General features: G+C 47.5%; 1 protein-coding gene across 2 annotated transcripts in view; it reads left to right on the forward strand.

Annotated features, from left to right (window-relative positions):
• The window catches only part of SAMD4A (sterile alpha motif domain containing 4A), a 133,386-nt gene that overhangs the window by 75,818 nt on the left and 39,083 nt on the right, over positions 1 to 18,485 (forward strand). For both annotated transcript variants that reach the window (XM_079993493.1, XM_079993492.1), the window contains exon 3: positions 3,007 to 3,528. In XM_079993493.1, the coding sequence (XP_079849619.1) occupies positions 3,007 to 3,528 (522 nt within the window). The remainder of the gene's footprint in view (positions 1 to 3,006; positions 3,529 to 18,485) is intronic.

Genomic DNA, 18,485 nt, shown 5'->3' on the forward strand with positions numbered 1-18,485 from the left:
ATGAGGAAGCAGGATCTGATGGACTGTCGATGCTGTGAGTCCCTACATCTCATGCTCAGCTTGTATGTATATATAAAGGTAAAGGGCACTGGACCATTAGGTCCAGTCGTTACCGACTCTGGGGTTGCGGCACTCATCTCGCTTTATTGGCCAAGGGAGCCGGCGTACAGCTTCCGGGTCATGTGGCCAGCATGACTAAGCCGCTTCTGGCGAACCAGAGCAGCACACAGAAACGCTGTTTACCTTCCTGCCAGACTGGTACCTATTTATCTACTTGCACTTTGACGTGCTTTCGAACTGCTAGGTTGGCAGGAGCAGGGACCGAGCAACGGGAGCTCACCCTGTCACGGGGATTTGAACCGCTGACCTTCTGATCGGCAAGTCCTAGGCTCTGTGGTTTAACCCACAGTGCCACCCGCATCTCCTTGTATGTATAAATGTAAATACAACTGTATATCATAAAGGCAGCACAGCCTCCAGTGATCTCACCCTATACTGAGACCAAGGTAGGCGCTGGCACCCCCAAAGTCTCTCGCAGCTGCTTCGAGATGAGGATGCAGGAAACATTGCATTTTGAAGTGTGCTTCCAGTTTCAATCTAGAAAGCACCGTGCTCAGGTATAAAAAAATCTAAGAAGTCCTAAAGCAGTGTTTCTCAAAGTGACCAGTACTACCCCCTGGGGGGCAGTGGGATCACCTGGGGGGGGGTGCTAAGAGGCAAGGGGACTCCAGGAAGAGGTGCAAAGGACTATTAGACCTTGAATAGCTGCTGTCACTGGATCATCAAGTTCATCAGTTTTGTTGAATTAATTAAACTACATAGTCTTACCGTATTTTTCGCTCCATAAGACACACCTATTTTTTTAGAGGGGGAATGCAAGAAAAAAATATATTCTTTAAAGGGAGCGCTGAGCAGAGCCTGTATGCATCCCAGGCTCTGCTCAGCGCTCCCGTCACTGACGGGCTGCCCTTCTCCCTCCTCGGGGAAAAGCCCCCAAGTGCCGCACACATGCTCCGCACCGCTCGTGAAAGGGAGCACGGCTCTTGGGGGCTTTTGCGGGAGTAAGGGGCAGAAGCCAGAAGCTGCGCAGCGCTCCCTCTTGCTGTTCTGGCTTCCGGGAGAGCTGCGCAGCCTGCATTCGCTCCATAAGACACACACACATTTCCCCATACTTTTTAGGAGGGGGAAAGTGCGTCTCATAGAGAGAAAAATACGGTAATTGGATTTTGAATAAACGCACCGTTGCTGTTAATTGTGCTAATATCTTCCTGGGTGGGCCATGCAAACAGCTGTTTATGAATAATGCTTTTTGTAGGGTGGGGGGGGGGCACTGGCGTGAGTTTATGGAACCAAGAGAGCGGTGCCCCAAAGGAAATTTAGGAACCAGTGTCTGAAAGACTTCTTGAAGGCTGTGTGTGTGTGTGTGTGTGTTTTAGATCTGATTAGAAGCTACCCTGATATGGCCAGTTGGATTTTCAGCTGTGTTGATGTGGCCAGTTGGATTCTCAGCGGTGTGGGGCAGCATTGTCGGCCATGAAACAGGAAGAGAGAGCTCTGTGTATTTGGGGCATGCATGGGATGTCGGAGGCGGTTGCATGACCGCCATAGGACTGTGTGGGTTTGGGAGATTTAAGCACAAATGTGCCCTTGGACCAAGATGCTTGCCATTCTTTTTCTCCTACACGGCTTTCCGCTTCCTTCCTTCCTTCCTTCTGCAGCAGCTCCTTGCCTTTCTGCCCCCACTTTTATCTGTGAACCTGCCATAACCCCCATGCAGAGACATTTGGCTCTGTGTCAGCTTTTCAAGTGGAATTTGCACAATGTTAGGATAAGGGCAGCAATGGTGGGTGTAAACCTGGACAACCCAGAATGGCAATGAGAATTATGAATGGTTCTTGGGACGCAGGTGGCGCTGTGGGTTAAACCACAGAGCCTAGGACTTGCTGATCAGAAGGTTGGCGGTTCGAATCCCTGCGACGGGGTGAGCTCCCGTTGCTCGGTCCCTGCTCCGTCAACCTAGCAGTTGTTAATTCTGAATTTGTTATATCCACCATAAAATACCCCCAAATATAAAATAATTAGGGTGTGTAACAGGTAAGTAGTTATTTTCTTCCCCTGGCCCACAAATGATCAGTACAGGTCTGTGTGGATCAGTGACCCTCGCATATCTTTTCTGACTGTATCTTGTGCCGGGGGCAACAGTGCAGCTGACACAGGTGTGACTTCTTTATTTTATTCATTCTTTTTTATTTTACTTATTAATTTTGTATACTGTCCTATGCCCGTAGGCCTCAGGGCGGTTCGCAACACAAAACTGCAATATAAAAAAAGCAGAATACATAATAAAAACCAAAGACAATCCAATACAGTGGACGCTCGGGTTGCAAATGTGATCCGTGCAGGAAGCGTGTTTGCAACCTGCAGTGTCCGCAACCCGCAGCGCTGCGTCTGCGCACACGCGGGTCGCGATTCGGCGCTTCTGCGCATGTGCAAAGCACGATTTAGCACTTCTGGGCATGCGCAAGCGCCAAAACCCAGAAGTAACCTGTTTCGGTACTTCCGGGTTCGGCACGGTGTGCATCCCGAAATCACACAACCCAAAGTGTCTGTAACCCGAGGTATGACTGTAATCCCCCCTCCCCCAACCTATTATTCTATTTATTAAAATGTTATGTCATCTATTAAATTTCTTTAATCTTCCTGATTGCAATAACGGGCTGAGAAAATCAGCGCATGGCGTTCTGTGTGACTCAGAAGTCTGCACGCTCCCAGCAGAGAGATCAAGTCACCTCTCTGGTTTGGTTTTGCACTCCCTTTTCTTCTTCCGCTTTGTGGGAGGAGGGAAAAAGAACTAGACTGCGTCGCTGCTTGTTCTGCGGGGATCGGCCTCGCAAAGCCGTCTCGGTGTGTCTGAATCTCCTTATTTTTTCACTCAGGCGGTTTGCTGATTTCACAACTCTCTTTCTCCTGCCCCTTTCCTCCCCCCCCCCTTCCCTGGCGCAACAGGAATCATTAACCAGTGGCAGCAGGAATCAAAGGACAAGGTGATTTCGCTCCTGCTGACCCACCTGCCTCTGCTGAAGCCAGGGAACATCGAAGCAAAAGTGGAGTACATGAAGCTCCTTCCCAAAATCCTGGCTCACTCCATCGAACACAACCAGCACATAGAGGAGAGCAGGCAGCTCCTGTCTTACGCCCTGATCCACCCCGCCACGTCCCTGGAGGACAGGAACGCCCTGGCCATGTGGCTGAACCACCTGGAGGACCGCACATCGCTGGGCACCTACGGGAGCCAGGGCAGAGGCCGGTCCGACTCGGTCGATTATGGGCCATCGCACTACTATCACCAAAGACAGAACTCGGACGATAAGCTCAACGGGTGGCAGAGTTCGCGGGACTCCGGCATCTGCGTCAACGCCTCGAGCTGGCAGGATAAGAACCTGGGCTGCGAGAACGGCCACCTCCCTCTCTATTCCTCCTCTTCCGTCCCCGCGACAATCAACACGATCGGAACGGGCACGGGCACAAGTAAGTCGCAGCTGGCGGTCTTGGGGGGCGTGTGGGAGGGCTCTTTCCTTTCCCCCCAGTAGCACCGCACTGAGCAAACTTGAACAAAACAGCATATAACTTGAGGGGAAAGAAGCCGTGCCTAAATTAGGGTCTGGGCTGGTGGAGAAGAGGGTCAGGTTCAGTTAGGTAGCCGGGGGGAATGTCACAGCTACGCAGCCAATCAGAGCATGTGTTGCCTCTGTCAAGCATCCCTGGTTGCTAAGCAACCCCTCCACCACCATCCCTTGGCTAAGTGGGCTTACCTAGCATTGTATTAACCCTTTAAGTTACAAGCCGAATGATCCCTGCTGTGGCCCTTCTTTTTTTAAAAAAAAAAAAATTATTAAGATTTTACAAAAAGACACATACATACATACAACAAAGAAAAAGAAAACAAACATAGCCAAAAATTCAAAAAAAATACACAAAAGAGATAAACAAAAAATCATCAAAAAAGATAATAAAAAACATAAAAAAGAATAAATCCAATTTCTAGCTTTATACTTATTTAATTCTGTTTCTTGACTTCCTCACCCCTCCCTTTTTTGTGTTCCCATTTGTCCAATCAAATTCAGCAAATCCTTACCTCCTTACCCTCTTTCAAATCTCATTGTTAATTATATAATTCAACCTATTATGTCTCCGATCTTTCTTCTCTTTTTAGTTCGTTCTTACCTATTCCTTATGACTTAATCACTTATACCATATTGTTTAAATTTGACATAATAGAACTCTAGTCTTTCACCCTTTTTTAATTCATTTTTGCATACTCTTTCCAACTTTGTCACTAATGCCATATTATTTTTATATCCAACATCATTTTAACACTCATAAATTTTGCAGTGTTTCTGCAAGTAGTCTTTGAACTTCTTCCAGTCCTCTTCCACCGACTCTTCTCCCAGGTCTCGGATTCTGCCAGTCATTTCTGCCATCTCCATATAGTCTATTACTTGCATCTGCCATTCTTCCAAGGTGGGCAAATCTTGTGTCTTCCCCTGCTGTGGCCCTTCTGGAAGGTTTGCATGTCCCCTCCCACTTCCTATTCCTAAATAAATATTGTTATTCGAAGGTTTTCAAAACATGGCAACAGCCATGGTAACAAACATCCATTAGGGTTCCAAGCGAGGAAGGAGGGAGTGGAATTGTGTAGGTCTCCTGTGTTGCACCAAGTTGCTGCAAAGATCTAAATGCAGCAGCAACTTCTCCTGGAGAAGCCTAGTGAGAGTTGTCTGAGGACTCCAGGGTGCTCGTTCATTTCAGTGGGGACGTGGGTGGTGCTGTGGTCTAAACCACTGAGCCTCTGGGGCTTGCCGGTCAGAAGGTTGGCAGTTCAAATCCCCGTTGCTCTAGCCCAGCTCTTGTCAACCTAGCAGTTCGAAAGCACGCCAGTGCAAGTAGATAAATAGGTACTGCTGTGGCAGGAAGGTAAATGGCGTTTCCATGCATTCTAACACTCATCACAGTGTCCCGTTGCGCCAGAAGCGGTTTAGTCCTGCTGGCCACATGACCCGGAAAGCTGTCTGCGGACAAACGCCGGCTCCCTCGGCCTTAAAGCAAGATGAGAGCCGCACCCCATAGTTGCCTTTAACTGGACCTAACGGTCAGGGGTCCCTTTACCTTTACCTATGACACTTTAGAGTGTTCAGAGTGCTTCTTGCCATAGCTGTCAACGTTTCCCTTTTTTTAAGGGGAATTCCCTTATTCCGAATAGGATTCTTTGCAAGAAAAGGGAAAAGTTGACAGCTATGCTTCTTGCCTATCAGAAGGTCGGCAATTCGGATCTCCATGATGGAATGAGCTCCCGTTGCCCTGTCCCAGCTCCTGCCAACATAGCAGTTCGAAAGCACACCAGCGCAAGTAGATAAATAGGTACCACTGCAGTGGGAAGGTAAACGGCCTTTCCATGCGCTCTGGCTTCTGTTACTGTGTTCTGTTGCACCAGAAGCGGCTTAGTCCTGCTGGCCACATGACCCGGAAAGCTGTCTGCGGACAAATGCCGGCTCCCTCGGCCTGAAAAGCGAGATGAGCGCCGCAACCCCAGAGTCGCCTTAGACTGGACTTAACCCTCCAGGGCTCTTTTACCTACCCAATGGTTAGGCATGGGAGCTGGTATTGGACAACAATCAGAGACCCACAGCTGCCCCACTCCTGATTTAAATTGGCACTGTTTGTGCTGCTTCCAGAGGAGTCGCCGTGTCTGGCGACTGCCACAAAAACAAAGGAATATTGTAGCTTCCCCAGTTCATTGCAGTGTATATTTCCAATCCAGTGGCTTTTTGTTTTGTTGTTTGTATGGCATAATCATAGAATCGTAGGGTTGGAAGGGACCCCGAGGGTCATCTAGTCCAACCCCCTGCAGTGCAGGAATCTCAGCCAAAGCATCCATAACAGATGTCCATCAAATCTCTTCTTAAAAACCCCCAAGGAAGGAGAATCCACAAGCTCCCAACCTTTCCCCTGTCAAGCAGCTCTTACCTTCAGAAAGTTCTTCCTCCTGTTTAGTTTGAACCTCCTTTCTTGCAACTTTACAATGAATGAATAAATTTCATAGAATCGTAGGATTTCTTCCCCCCCCCCCAAATAATCTTTATTAGTTTTTCAACTAGGTACTCCACACACACATATTGTATTACATTTTACATTTATACTTCAATTCTTGTTGTCTGTCTGTATTCATTTACAACTATAGTTATATAGTTATATTACTTTCCTTATACATTTTGCTTCTTATTATTTTCATTATCCATCACTTTTCTTAATCTTTCCCGTTACAAGGTTTATTTCCAATTCTACTGGTTTCACTATTTCATCTTATCTTTCCTATATACGACATAAATTTTTCCCATTCTTTCTGAAATGTTTCCTTGCCCTGTTGTTGAATTTGAATCACAAACTGACACGGAGGGGTGGCCAACTAAACTGAACTTTGGAAAAATGAGGAACCGAGGAACCGAAATGGATCAATGGATAGATTCAACCATCCTTAAATAGAACTCTCATCAGCCGAAGTTCGTCATTGTCAAATGATGGTCCACAGTGTCTGGCTGAGATTCTCTGGAGACTCAGGAAGGAGACATTCTCTATCTTACCTGGAGAAGCCAAGTTAAGATCTACCTGTGAAGGAGAACTTTATATATTCCCTGCCCCCTTTTCTCTTGGTTCTTTGTTTTTGTTTAGATTAGTTCGTTCTTTTATTGCAATGTATTATGAAAAATCTTTTTTTTATTATTTTAAAAAAGGAGTAATTCCCATTGAATTAAATGGAGCTTACTCCTAGGTAATTGGGGTTAGGATCCCATCCTTTGCAAAAAAAGAGAGAGAGAGAGTCTCGTGGCACACCTTAAAGACGAGTTAATTCATAACGACAGACGCTTGCGAGAACTACTACACGCTTCATGACAATAATTAACAGTAGTGATAATTAATATTGATGGCAATTAAACTGCTTTGGGTCGAGGTGACCTAAAAATAACCGAAGCTATTTTCCAATCTGGACTTTCTCTCCCCCCCCAAAAAACAACAACAACAACATCCTGTCTCCATATCTGGCCTGGGGTAGTGATCGAGGTTTTATCTTTTTAAAGGGGCTCTTTAAGAGTACCTTTGAAGCAGAAATGGGTTCAAAGTGCTCATGTTGTAGTGCATTGACCCAAATTCCCAAGTCGGACCAGGGTTCGAATCCCCTTCTGGGTTTTTATTTTGAATTAAAATCCTAGGGCACCACACCCAAGTTGCTTCCCAAATGACTGAAATTTTAAAGGGCACATGAATGAGGAAAAAAACCCCTGTCCTTAGCTTGGCCGACTTCAGGAGAAGTGCAGCAGAGGCGCTTGGAAAATCAGGCGTGTTTTCTGCCGGGTGGATCTGTCAGGGCGAAGGGAGGCATTGCTGGAACCCTAGGGTGCCATCTGCACCCCTCATGCAGCTACAGTTCCCGGAGTTCCCTGGGAAGAGGGACTACCTGTCGGAAATGCGTCTCTAACAACTCTTATATGTAGGGCTGCCTCTGAAGATGTGGTTTGGAAACTTCAGCTGGTGCAGAATTCAGCGGCCAGGTTGCTCACCAGAGCAAGACGGTTTGTTCATATTACACCGATCCTGGTCCAGCTGCACTGGCTATCAATTAGTTTCCGGGTCCAATTCAAAGTGCTGGTTTTGACCTATAAAGCCTTAAATGGCTCAGGACCCCAATCCCTCAAGGACCACCTCATTCCATATAAACCCACTTGGACCCTGAGATCATCTTCTGAGGCTCTTCTTCGTGTGCCCCCTCCTCGAGAGGTCCGGAGGGTGGCAACACGAGAACGGGGCCTCCTCTGCAGTGGCTCCGTGTCTGTGGGATGCTCTCTCCAGGGAAGTCCACCTGGCGCCTTCATTATACACCTTTAGGCACCAGGCAAAAACATTCCTTTTTAACCAGGCCTTTGGTTGATCTGATGGATATCCTATGCCCTTTTAAAATATGGCTCCTTTTGGGGGGAGTGTTATTGTTATTGTTTTTATTTTATATATTGTGATCTTTTCTGTGAACCACCCTGAGACCTCTGGGTATAGGGTGATATATAAATTCAATAATAATAATAATAATAATAATAATAATAATAATAATAATATCAACAACTATTTTTGTTTCAAACTGGCCTATCCACTTTTTTTGCAATTGTTTTTATTGATTTTCATATCATATATTTATACATTCTTACAATATTAGCAACCTAAAACTCTCAGGAGTTTTGCAACTCTTAGTACTGGATTCTCTGGGGGAAGCCATGGCTGTTTAAAGATGTTCTGGGCAGTTTTTTCGTTCTGAAATTCAAACATTCACAGTCCGCAATGGGGCCTGCTGTCAAAGGGCAGGTCATAAAGTTCGTCATTGTCATCCGGGTTCCTTTCGGCTGCCCCCTACCCCATCTGAGCCTGCCTCCCGCCCGCCCCCCTCTGCACAAACGTCCTTCTGTTTCGCCTCTCTCCTGGCACGGGGCAGCCTTTCCCACCGAAGGAGCCTGCTGTGTGAGTCGTCTTTCCTCTTTCGCTCCGTGTTCTCTCCGGGCTGCCTCCCCTGCACAAACAGCCCTTATCCCAGCCCCAAGGCACTTCCTGGCTCCGTACAATGAGGGCGTTCTGCTCCTGGCCCGGTTCACTCGGGCCAGCACGCAGCTCTCAGTTCCACTGAGGGGTTTGCAGAGTCTCCGCCTTTCAGAGCAGGGTTTTGTGGCACAAAGCGTGCGCTTAAGGAAGCCACTCTGGAAAAGGGAGTTTTTCTGCACACTCGGCTCTTGGGGAGGGACTGCACAAGGCAAGGCTCCTTCGCTGGATCTTACTGAGCTTTTGTTTACTTCCATATGGACGCAGGTGGCGCTGTGGGTTAAACCACAGAGCCTAGGACTTGCTGATCAGAAGGTTGGCTGTTTGAATCCCTGTGACAGGGTGAGCTCCTGTTGCTCGCTCCCTGCTCCTGCCAACCTAGCAGTTCAAAAGCACGTCAAAGTGCAAGTAGATAAATAGGTACCACTCTGGCGGGAAGGGAAACGGCGTTTCCGTGCACTGCTCTGGTTCGCCAGAAGCGGCTTAGTCATGCTGGCCACATGACCCGGAAGCTGTACGCCGGCTCCCTCGGCCAATAAAGTGAGATGAGTGCTGCAACCCCAGAGTTGGTCACGACTGGACCTAATGGTCAGGGGTCCCTTTACCTTTACCTTTATTACTTTGTTAAAAAAAGAAAAGAAAAAGATAAAAGGAGGAAAGGAGGAAAGGAAAGCTGCGGAAAGAATGCAGTTGATTTTAACATATAAATTATAAAATGTACCACAAAACCTATCACTGTACAATCTTTTTAGACTTCCATCAGCACCTCTGATTTTAACCACTTCTTATGCATTTCTTAACTTTATATTTCCTTTACATCTCTTAACAAATCATACTTCCCCTTCTCCATTTTTGCAATACTTCCAATAATACTCCTCACAAAACTTCTTGCAAACCTACAAACGTCATCTGATCTTCACAAATTCTTTTCAAATTTACTCCAGTCTTCCGTGAATTTCTGGTCCAGCTGGTTTCGAATCCTCCCCGTTAGTTTATCTAGTTCTGCATAGTCCATTAACTTCATCCTCCATTCTTCAATCGTCGGTAGTTCTTCTTGCTTCCATTTTTGGGCCAGTAATATTTTTGCTGCTGTTACTGCATATAAAAAGAGCTTATATTCCTTTCTGTTTATATCACTCCCAACAATGCCCAGTAAAAATGCTTCTGGTTTCTTTATAAATGTATATTTCAACATTTTTTTTCATCTCATTATATATCATCTCCCAGAAGCATTTCACCTTTTTACATTCCCACCACATGTGATAGAATGTTCCCTCTTTTTCTTTACATTTCCAACATTTATTACTGACTTTATACATTTTCGCTAACTTGACAGGTGCAATATACATCTATACATCATTTCCATCACGTTTTCTTTTAGGGCATTGCATGCAGTAAATTTTAAACCTTCTTCCCATAATTTTACCCAGTCACTCAGCTGTATATTATACCCAAAATCTTTGGCCCAGTGGATCATAACCGACTTAACCTCCTCGTCCTTCAAATGCCATTCAAGCAGCAATTTATACATTTTAGACAAAATTTTAGAATCATGAGCTTTTGTTTACTTCCAAGTGATGGAAACGTGCAAGCAGCGCCGAGGGGAGCGCCAGAAGAGCTCTGCCGGATCAGACCCAAAGACCCAACTAATCCAGCGCTCTGTTCTCGCAGAGGCCAAGCAGACACCCATGGGGTCTGTTTCAAGCAGGAACTGAGGGGAGCAGCGCTCACCCCACCTGCCTGCGATTCCCTCAAGGATGTTCAGAAGCATACAAGCAACTCCCGGTTTTCACGGGTGCTGTGTTGTTCCAGGTCCTGGTGCACTTCCTTGAAATTGTGTGAAATCGAACACCCATCAAAAAAGCCTGCAAACACCCCGTTCTGCCCTTTAAGTGACCTTTCAGTGACATCTTTATGACATTTCCGAGTCATTTCTGGGTTCGGTGCTGCATACCTGTGTGCGATCGCACCTGAAACAGGAGTTGCCTATATTAGTATTAGTACAGTAGTACCTCGGGTTAAGAACTTAATTTGTTCTGGAGGTCCGTTCTTAACCTGAAACTGTTCTTAACCTGAAGCACCACTTTAGATAATGGGGCCTCCTGCTGCTGCTGCTGCGCCGCCAGAGCATGATTTCTGTTCTCATCCTGAAGCAAAGTTCTTAACCCGAGGTACTATTTCTGGGTTAGCGGAGTCTGTAACCTGAAGCGTATGTAACCTGAAGCGTATGTAACCCGAGGTACCACTGTATTACTATTATTATCTCGCAAGGAGGTGAGAGAGGGAAGCCCCCAGCTGTGCCGTGGGTTAAAATACCCACGTCCACACACCCCACGGGCATAGATTGGCCAGGCAGGGGTGATGCAGCCAGTGTTGGGGGGGGAGGGGGCATCAATCCCCTGCCCCCGAGCCGGTTCACTACAAGGACCCGGATGCCCGGCCGCACCATCACCCACCGCGAAAGGTGAGCGGTATTATTGTTAATTAAATTTGTATACCGCCCTAGATCCAAAGATCACAGGGCGGTTCACAACATAAAAAAACAAAATGAGAACCAAAAATACACAATAAAAGCACACACACATACAAACACATTTAAAAGGTATAGAATGTTTAATCGGCCAAAGGCCTGGTTATAATGGAACATTTACAGAGAGACTGTCTCCAACAAGGAAAGGGAGAAGATAGTCAGCATATCTAGTAGACATTGATAGCCATCTCCTCTATGGACGTGTCTCGTTCTCCTTTGAAGCCACCTAGGTTGGTGGCCGGGGACGCAGGTGGCGCTGTGGTCGAAACCACTGAGCCTCTTGGGTTTGCTGATCAGAAGGTCGGCGGTTCGAATCCCCACGATGAGGTGTTCAGTCCCAGCTCCAGCCCACCTAGCAGTTCGAAAGCACACCAGTGCAAGTAGATAAATAGGTACCGCTTTGGCGGGAAGGTAAACAGCGTTTCCACGTGCTGCTCTGGTGTCGATGTTCTGTTGCACCAGATGCGGCTTAGCCATGCTGGCCACATGACCCGGAAGCTGTCTGTGGACAAATGCCGTCTCCCTCAGCCTGTAAAGTAAGAGGAGCGCCGCAGCCCCAGAGTCATCTGCGACTGGACTTAGCTGTTAGGGGTCCTTTACCTTAGGTTGGTGAATATGTACTTTTACGTGTATATATCTGGCCTGAATCTCCAACATTCAACTTCACTGGGTTCCCCTGACTTCTAGTGTTAACTTAGTGGTGGAAACCTGGTGGCAAAATGCAGGGTTTGCCAACTTGTCCCCAGAGCAGCACACAGAAAAGCCTTTCACAGGAAGCATCCGTGACGTGCTCCAACTTAGAACCAGACATATTTAGTATGTTTTGACTGTGGCTTCCTACTTCCACAAAGGCCACCTCTTCTCTCTCCCTGCCTGCAGGAACACAGTTTCTTTCGAAGCTATTAATACATCATTTCAGTATTTCGCCCAGCACGAGGCAGTGGGATGAGAGAGAGAGAGAGTATTTTTGAAACTGAATTGCAATAAAGCCAGCATAAATCTTTGCCTCTTCCTGTTGTGATCTGCCGCACAGCAGAGGAGAGAAGGACCCAAAACATTTCAGACCACCAGTTTATTATATATTCATATTCTCTCTCTCTCTCAGTCTCCTCCGTTCCATATATAAATGGTTCTCTTTGAAAAATATCTTGTTGTTCCTGGGATCATTACTACATCTTCATTTGTCAAGTGAAGATGTAGTAACGATCAGCTATTCGCTGGAAGGTGTGGTTCTTCTCCAGCGATCTTGTAAAATCAGAGCTGGCATCTTGTCAAAATGCTCAACTTAAAACGAATCCCCCAGGAATCTCAGGCCAGACTGAGACTTCTGAGTGCGCCCCTCTCTCAGCGAAGGTTCCCATCCGCCTTCCAAGTCCAGCTGCCCGCTCCTGGCCGCTCAGAGTAGGCATTAATAAAAAGGAAACTTAAAGAGGTCAGGCAAGCAAAAAGGTTGTTTCCTTATTGTACATCTCACTGGATTGAGCTTGGCTGAAAGGCAGAGTTGGTTATGAAAGGCCTATTTAAAAGGAATAGCAAACAGCAGGGAACCTCTCCATTAAGCCTGTTTGCACTGGAGCAAAAATGTAACTTTGGATTCCTCGATTTTCATAAATACGTCTCTCGCATTAGGTAAGTTCTTGCAGGATAAGGCTACAAGCCACAATATAGTGGACACTCGGGTTGCGAACGTGATCCGTGCAGGATGCATGTTCACAACCCGCATCTGCACACGCGTGGGTTGCGATTCGGCACTTTTGCGCATGTGCAAAGCGCGATTTAGCACTTCTGTGCATGTGCAAAGCGCAATTTAGCACTTCTGTGTGTGCAGGACTGCCAAAACCCGGAAGTAACTCGTTCCAGTACTTCCGGGTTTCGGCGGTCCATAACCTGAAAAAACACAACCTGAAGTGTCTATAACCCAAAGTATGACTTTAGCTGTTTTCTACCTCTTTACTAGGGACGCAGGTGGCGCTGTGGGTTAAAGCCTCAGCGCCTAGGACTTGCTGATCGAAAGGTCGGCGGTTCGAATCCCTGCGGCGGGGTGCGCTCCCGCTGCTCGGTCCCAGCGCCTGCCAACCTAGCAGTTCGAAAGCACCTCCGGGTGCAAGTAGATAAATAGGGACCGCTTACCAGCGGGAAGGTAAAACGGCGTTTCCGTGTGCGGCTCTGGCTCGCCAGAGCAGCGATGTCACGCTGGCCACGTGACCCGGAAGTGTCTCCGGACAGCGCTGGCCCCTGGCCTCTTAAGTGAGATGGGCGCACAACCCCAGAGTCTGTCAAGACTGGCCCGTACGGGCAGGGGTACCTTTACCTTTACCTTTACCTCTTTACTGTTGGAGGCAGTAAATGCTGGAGCTGGGAATCACAGATAGAAAGAGGCGCAATTATGCTTAGCTCCTGCGTGTTTTTGCCGGGAACCTAAAGATATGTAACAGTGGTGCCAGGCGAGCCACACCGGGGCGCACATTCCACCAGTGGGGAAAAGGCCTGTTCTCATGTTGCCACCTTCCAGAGCTGGAATAATGATCGCAGGGTTTGGGCCGGTTCATATGGGGAGAGACAGTCCCTGAGATGCTGTATAATGTACCACTTGGAAAACAGAACAAGTAAAGAACGGCGTGAGAGCAGCATTATAATTTTAAGAATGGCAGAAGAGCAGCCTTGGAAATTGTCAATTTAGAACCATTTGTGAACCACTTAATCAACGAGCTCTCAGAGCTGTGTACATAATAATTGCATTGACAAAGCAATCAGAGTAATTAAAACGAGACTCATCAGCTTACTGTTTCCTACCCTAGCTGAAGATTCGGCTCCCTCCTGCCAACTTCCAGCCCACCTGGCTTTCAAAAGGAACTTCTTGGGTTTCCTAGCGTTTTGCCCTTTCCATTTAAGATTTTACCAGTCCCACAGGAAGCCTCCTTGCCAACCCGATTCTGATATCCATTTATCTCCTGCGGAGTGCGATAAGCAGATTGCCATGAAAGCAGCCTTTCCCCTCACATGCTGTAAGCTGCTGTTCTTCAATCGCGTCCAAAGGAGAGAGAGAGAGAGTTGTTGGGTACGCATATGGAGCAGTAACTGAGCAGTTCAGAAATTGGCAGCGGCGATGCCATTACGATCCCAGCGAAGCGAGCATTTGGGGTGGGTTAGGGGGCTACTGTTGTTTTTCCTTTGCCTAGTTCTGTCAGATGCTTCAGTCGCTCGTTCGCAAGCAAACACAACGGCTAGCCAGCAGTTGGAGAGCATTTTGCGGAAACATCATTCTCTTGTTTTGTGCCACGGAGAGGTTTGGTGATGAAACTAGGGCCACATTCGCACCGTGCGTTTAAAGCACTATCACGTCATTTTGACGGTCAGGGCTTCCCCCCGAAGGATTCTGGGAACTGTAGTTTGTTACAGGCGCTGAGGGTTTTGAGGAGATCTTCCATTCCCCTCCCAGAGATAGAGTTCCCAGATTTGATTAACAGCTAATCCCTCTTCCCTGGGAATTCTGGGAATTGTAGTTCTCTGGGGCAATCTCCTAACAACTCCCAGCAATCTTAACAGACTACTGTTCCCCTCATGGAGCTACAGTTCCCAGAGTGGGTTAACAACTGATCCTTCTTCCCAGGGAACTCTGGGAATTTTAGCTCTGTGAGGGGCAAGGGGTGCCGGCTGGCTGGTGCTCATGGGAGTTGTAGTCCAAAACATCTAAAAGGCAGCTCTAGCATGCAATATTCTTACCGCCTTCTCAAAACTACAACTCTCTTGTTTTGCAGGAGTAAGCCATGGAAGTAAGAACATTTCCAAATTGGTTAAACTTCATCACTAGGTTCTGCTGTGATCTTTAAGACCTGCGGGTATAGGGCGGTATATAAAATCTAACAACAACCACCCAGATTTATTTCTTGCAACACTAATATGCACACCAAGTTCCTGTTGAGAGAGAATCATTTTTTTAGGCTACCCCACAATTGGGAAACCCATTATAGGTGGGAATGCTGGAGGTTTGACAAAGGCTGAGCTATTATTTTAAAAAAATAAAATAAAAATTGCAGATGACCTGGGAATTCTGGCAAATGGTCCAGATTTTCCCACAGAAACCTCAGCTTTCTGCACCCAAAGCAACGGTTCTATACGACTGCTGAAAGTGGTCTGGTTCTCACAACAACTCCTGCTACAGTAAGCCAATTACTCCTGAAGAGTTAGCTATATTTTCTGCAATACACTACTAACCAATTTCCCTTTGGGGAATGATGTGATGGTTAGGGGAGATAGGTGGTAGTCATATATGCAGGGATGGCGCGCATCGCTTCGCCACAGGGTCCGGTGAGATTTCACAAGATTTCGGCAAGATTTCAGCAAGATCTCTCCAGAAATTAGCGCTGATTTCAGCGTGCCTTCTCCACCTGCGAGGGTGGCTTCAGATTACAGGGGAATGAATGGCAAGTCCAGAAGCCCCACCCCAAAATACTGCAGCCTTTCAAGATTTTTTTCAGATACCTAGACAGCAGCAAGGACCAGAATCAGGCCACAGGTACTCAGCAATCCAAATCTGGCAGCAGATTCTCACTGCCTGGTTTGCATGTATCAACAAACCATGGTTTATTAAAGCATGGCTTAGTGTTATGTGTGAACCTACGGTACGTTGTTTGCTTACAAACCTTGGTTTGTTTCAACAACAACGACAACAACAATAATTATAATAATTAATTATTTATACCCCGCCCATCTGGCTGAGTTTCCTCAGCCACTCTGGGCGGCTCCCAATCAAGTGTTAAAAACAGTACAGCGTTACATATTAAAAACTTCCCTGAACAGGGCTGCCTTAAGATGTCTTCTGAATGTCAGGTAGTTGTTTATCTCTTTGACATCTGATGGGAGGGTGTTCCACAGGGTGGGCGCCACTACCGAGAAGGCCCTCTGCCTGGTTCCCTGTAGCCTCACTTCTCGCAATGAGGGAACTGCCAGAAGGCCCTCGGCGCTGGATCTCAGTGGCTTGGTGTTCTGTGGGAACCTAGCTGCCTTCCTTAAAACTATGGTTTGTTTGCCTAGCTGCCTTCCTTAAAACTATGGTTTGTTTGGCCACCCCAACCCAGATGCTCGCCAGGCTACAATGGCAAGAGCAACTGGAAAACACAAGTCACAGTTTGTAGGACAACCTGTGGTTTGTGAAACCACTGCTGTACCTCCACCGTAACTGGCGGCATCACAGCAAATCCATGCATGAAACCCATTGCGTATTAAAACGTTGGTTTCTAAAATTGCCTGCTGTGTTTTCTTGGCAACCGGCGTTTCCTCCCCAATTACTCAGTTCAAAAGCAATATTGTCCTTTTGGTTTTATTTGTTTTTCCTTTTTAGAGTACACAGCTGCAGAATGATAATTTTAACTGAGGAACCGCTCCCCCACCCCCCAGATACACACACATTCATACATTTCCTACTGTTGGCATGTATATTTCGGAGAGGTTGGAATTTGCATATTTGATTCCGCTGGAATAATGTATCAGCCAAAACAGGGGTTTAAAGAGCAGGCCGGGAAGAGACAAGAGGTGGGCTGAGGTTTGTCAGCCTGGTCATTTCAAGGTTGCCAGCAGGGAGGGACAGGCGAGTCCCACATTGCGTGGGGGGGGGGGCTTGTTCAGAGGGGCTGCCACAGAGCCAGGAAGTGTTGTGCACACTCACACACCCCAGTTTCCCAGTTTCGCGGGGTGGTGAATGCTTCTCTCTGTGAGGAAGCCTTCCCAGACCTGCTGAAAGAGGCGGTTATCAAACTGCTTCTTAAAAAACCATCTTTAAATGCGGCCATGATGGCCAACTATCGCCCAGTCTCAAAACTTCCATTCTTGGGCAAGGTGATTGAGCGAGTGGTTGCTGAACAACTCCAGGCACGCCTGGAAGAAGCGGACCATTTGGATCCCTTCCATCATCGCACTGGTTGATGATCTCTGGTGGGCTAGGGACAAAGGTGAGAGCTGTTTCCTAGTTCTGATGGATCTCTCAGCGGCCTTTGATACCATCAACCATAACACCCTTCTGGACCGTCTAGAGGGGCTGGGAGATGGGGGCACTGTTATACAGAACCAGTGAAGGCGGTGAAGGTCCTGTGTGAGTGTCTGGAGGTGGTTGGAGGGTGAATGGCGGCTAACAGATTGAGGTTGAATCCTGGCAAGACAGAAGCACTGTTTCTGGGGGACAGGAGGCTGGCGGGTGTGGAGGATTCCCTGGTACTGAATGGGGTAACTGCGCCCCTGAAGAACCAGGTGTGCAGCCTGGGAGTCATTTTGGACTCACAGCTGTCCATGGAGGCGCAGTTCAATTCTGTGTCCAGGGCAGCTGTTTACCAGCTCCATCTGGTACACAGGATAAGACCCTACCTGTCTGCAGACTGTCTCGCCAGAGTGGTGCATGCTCTACATGCTCTCGCTTGGACTACTGCAATGCGCTCTACATGGGGCTACCTTTGAAGGTGACCCGGAAACTACAACTAATCCAGAATGCGGCAGCTAGACTGGTGACTGGGAGTGGCCGCTGAGACCACATAACACCGGTCTTGAAAGACCTACACTGGCTCCCAGTACATTTCCGAGCACAATTCAAAGTGTTGGTGCTGACCATTAAAGCCCTAAACGGCCTCGGTCTAGTATACCTGAAGGAGCGTATCCACCCCCATCGTTCTGCCCAGCCACTGAGGTCCAGCTCCAAGGGCCTTCTGGCGGTTCCCTCGCTGCGAGAAGCCAAGTTACAGGGAACCAGGCAGAGGGCCTTCTCGGTGGTGGTGCCCTCCCTGTGGAACACCCTCCCACCAGATGTCAAAGAGAAAAATAACTACCAAACTTTTAGAAGACATCTGAAGGCAGCCCTGTTTAGGGAAGCTTTTAATGTTTAATAGGTTATTGTATTTTAGTGTTTTGTTGGAAGCCGCCCAGAGTGGCTGGGGGGACCCAGCCAGATGGGCGAGGTATAAATAATAAATTATTATTATCATTATTATTAATAATAATAACAATTCTACTCATGTAAAAACACGCTGATTCCCAGACCATCCGAGGGCCAGATTGAGAAGGCAATTGGGCCAGATCCAGTACCCGGGCCTTAGTTTACCTCCCCATGGTCTACAATTAAAGCACAGACTGATGTCTTCATGTGACTTCCAAAACAGGATTGATACAGCGGTTCTCAACCTGTGGATCGGGGCCAGGCAGAGTTGGGTGGCCAGGACAGGGGCATGGCGTGGGCAGAGACCCCAGGGCCATAGAGAGAGGCTTTGAGAGCCACATTGGGTCCCTGAGCCAGAGGGTCCCTGTCCCTATCCTCAGTACGCAAGAATCGTACTTCTGG

Source organism: Podarcis cretensis, assembly GCF_951804945.1.
Source record: "Podarcis cretensis genome assembly, chromosome: 1".
NCBI classification, from domain to species: domain Eukaryota; kingdom Metazoa; phylum Chordata; class Lepidosauria; order Squamata; family Lacertidae; genus Podarcis; species Podarcis cretensis.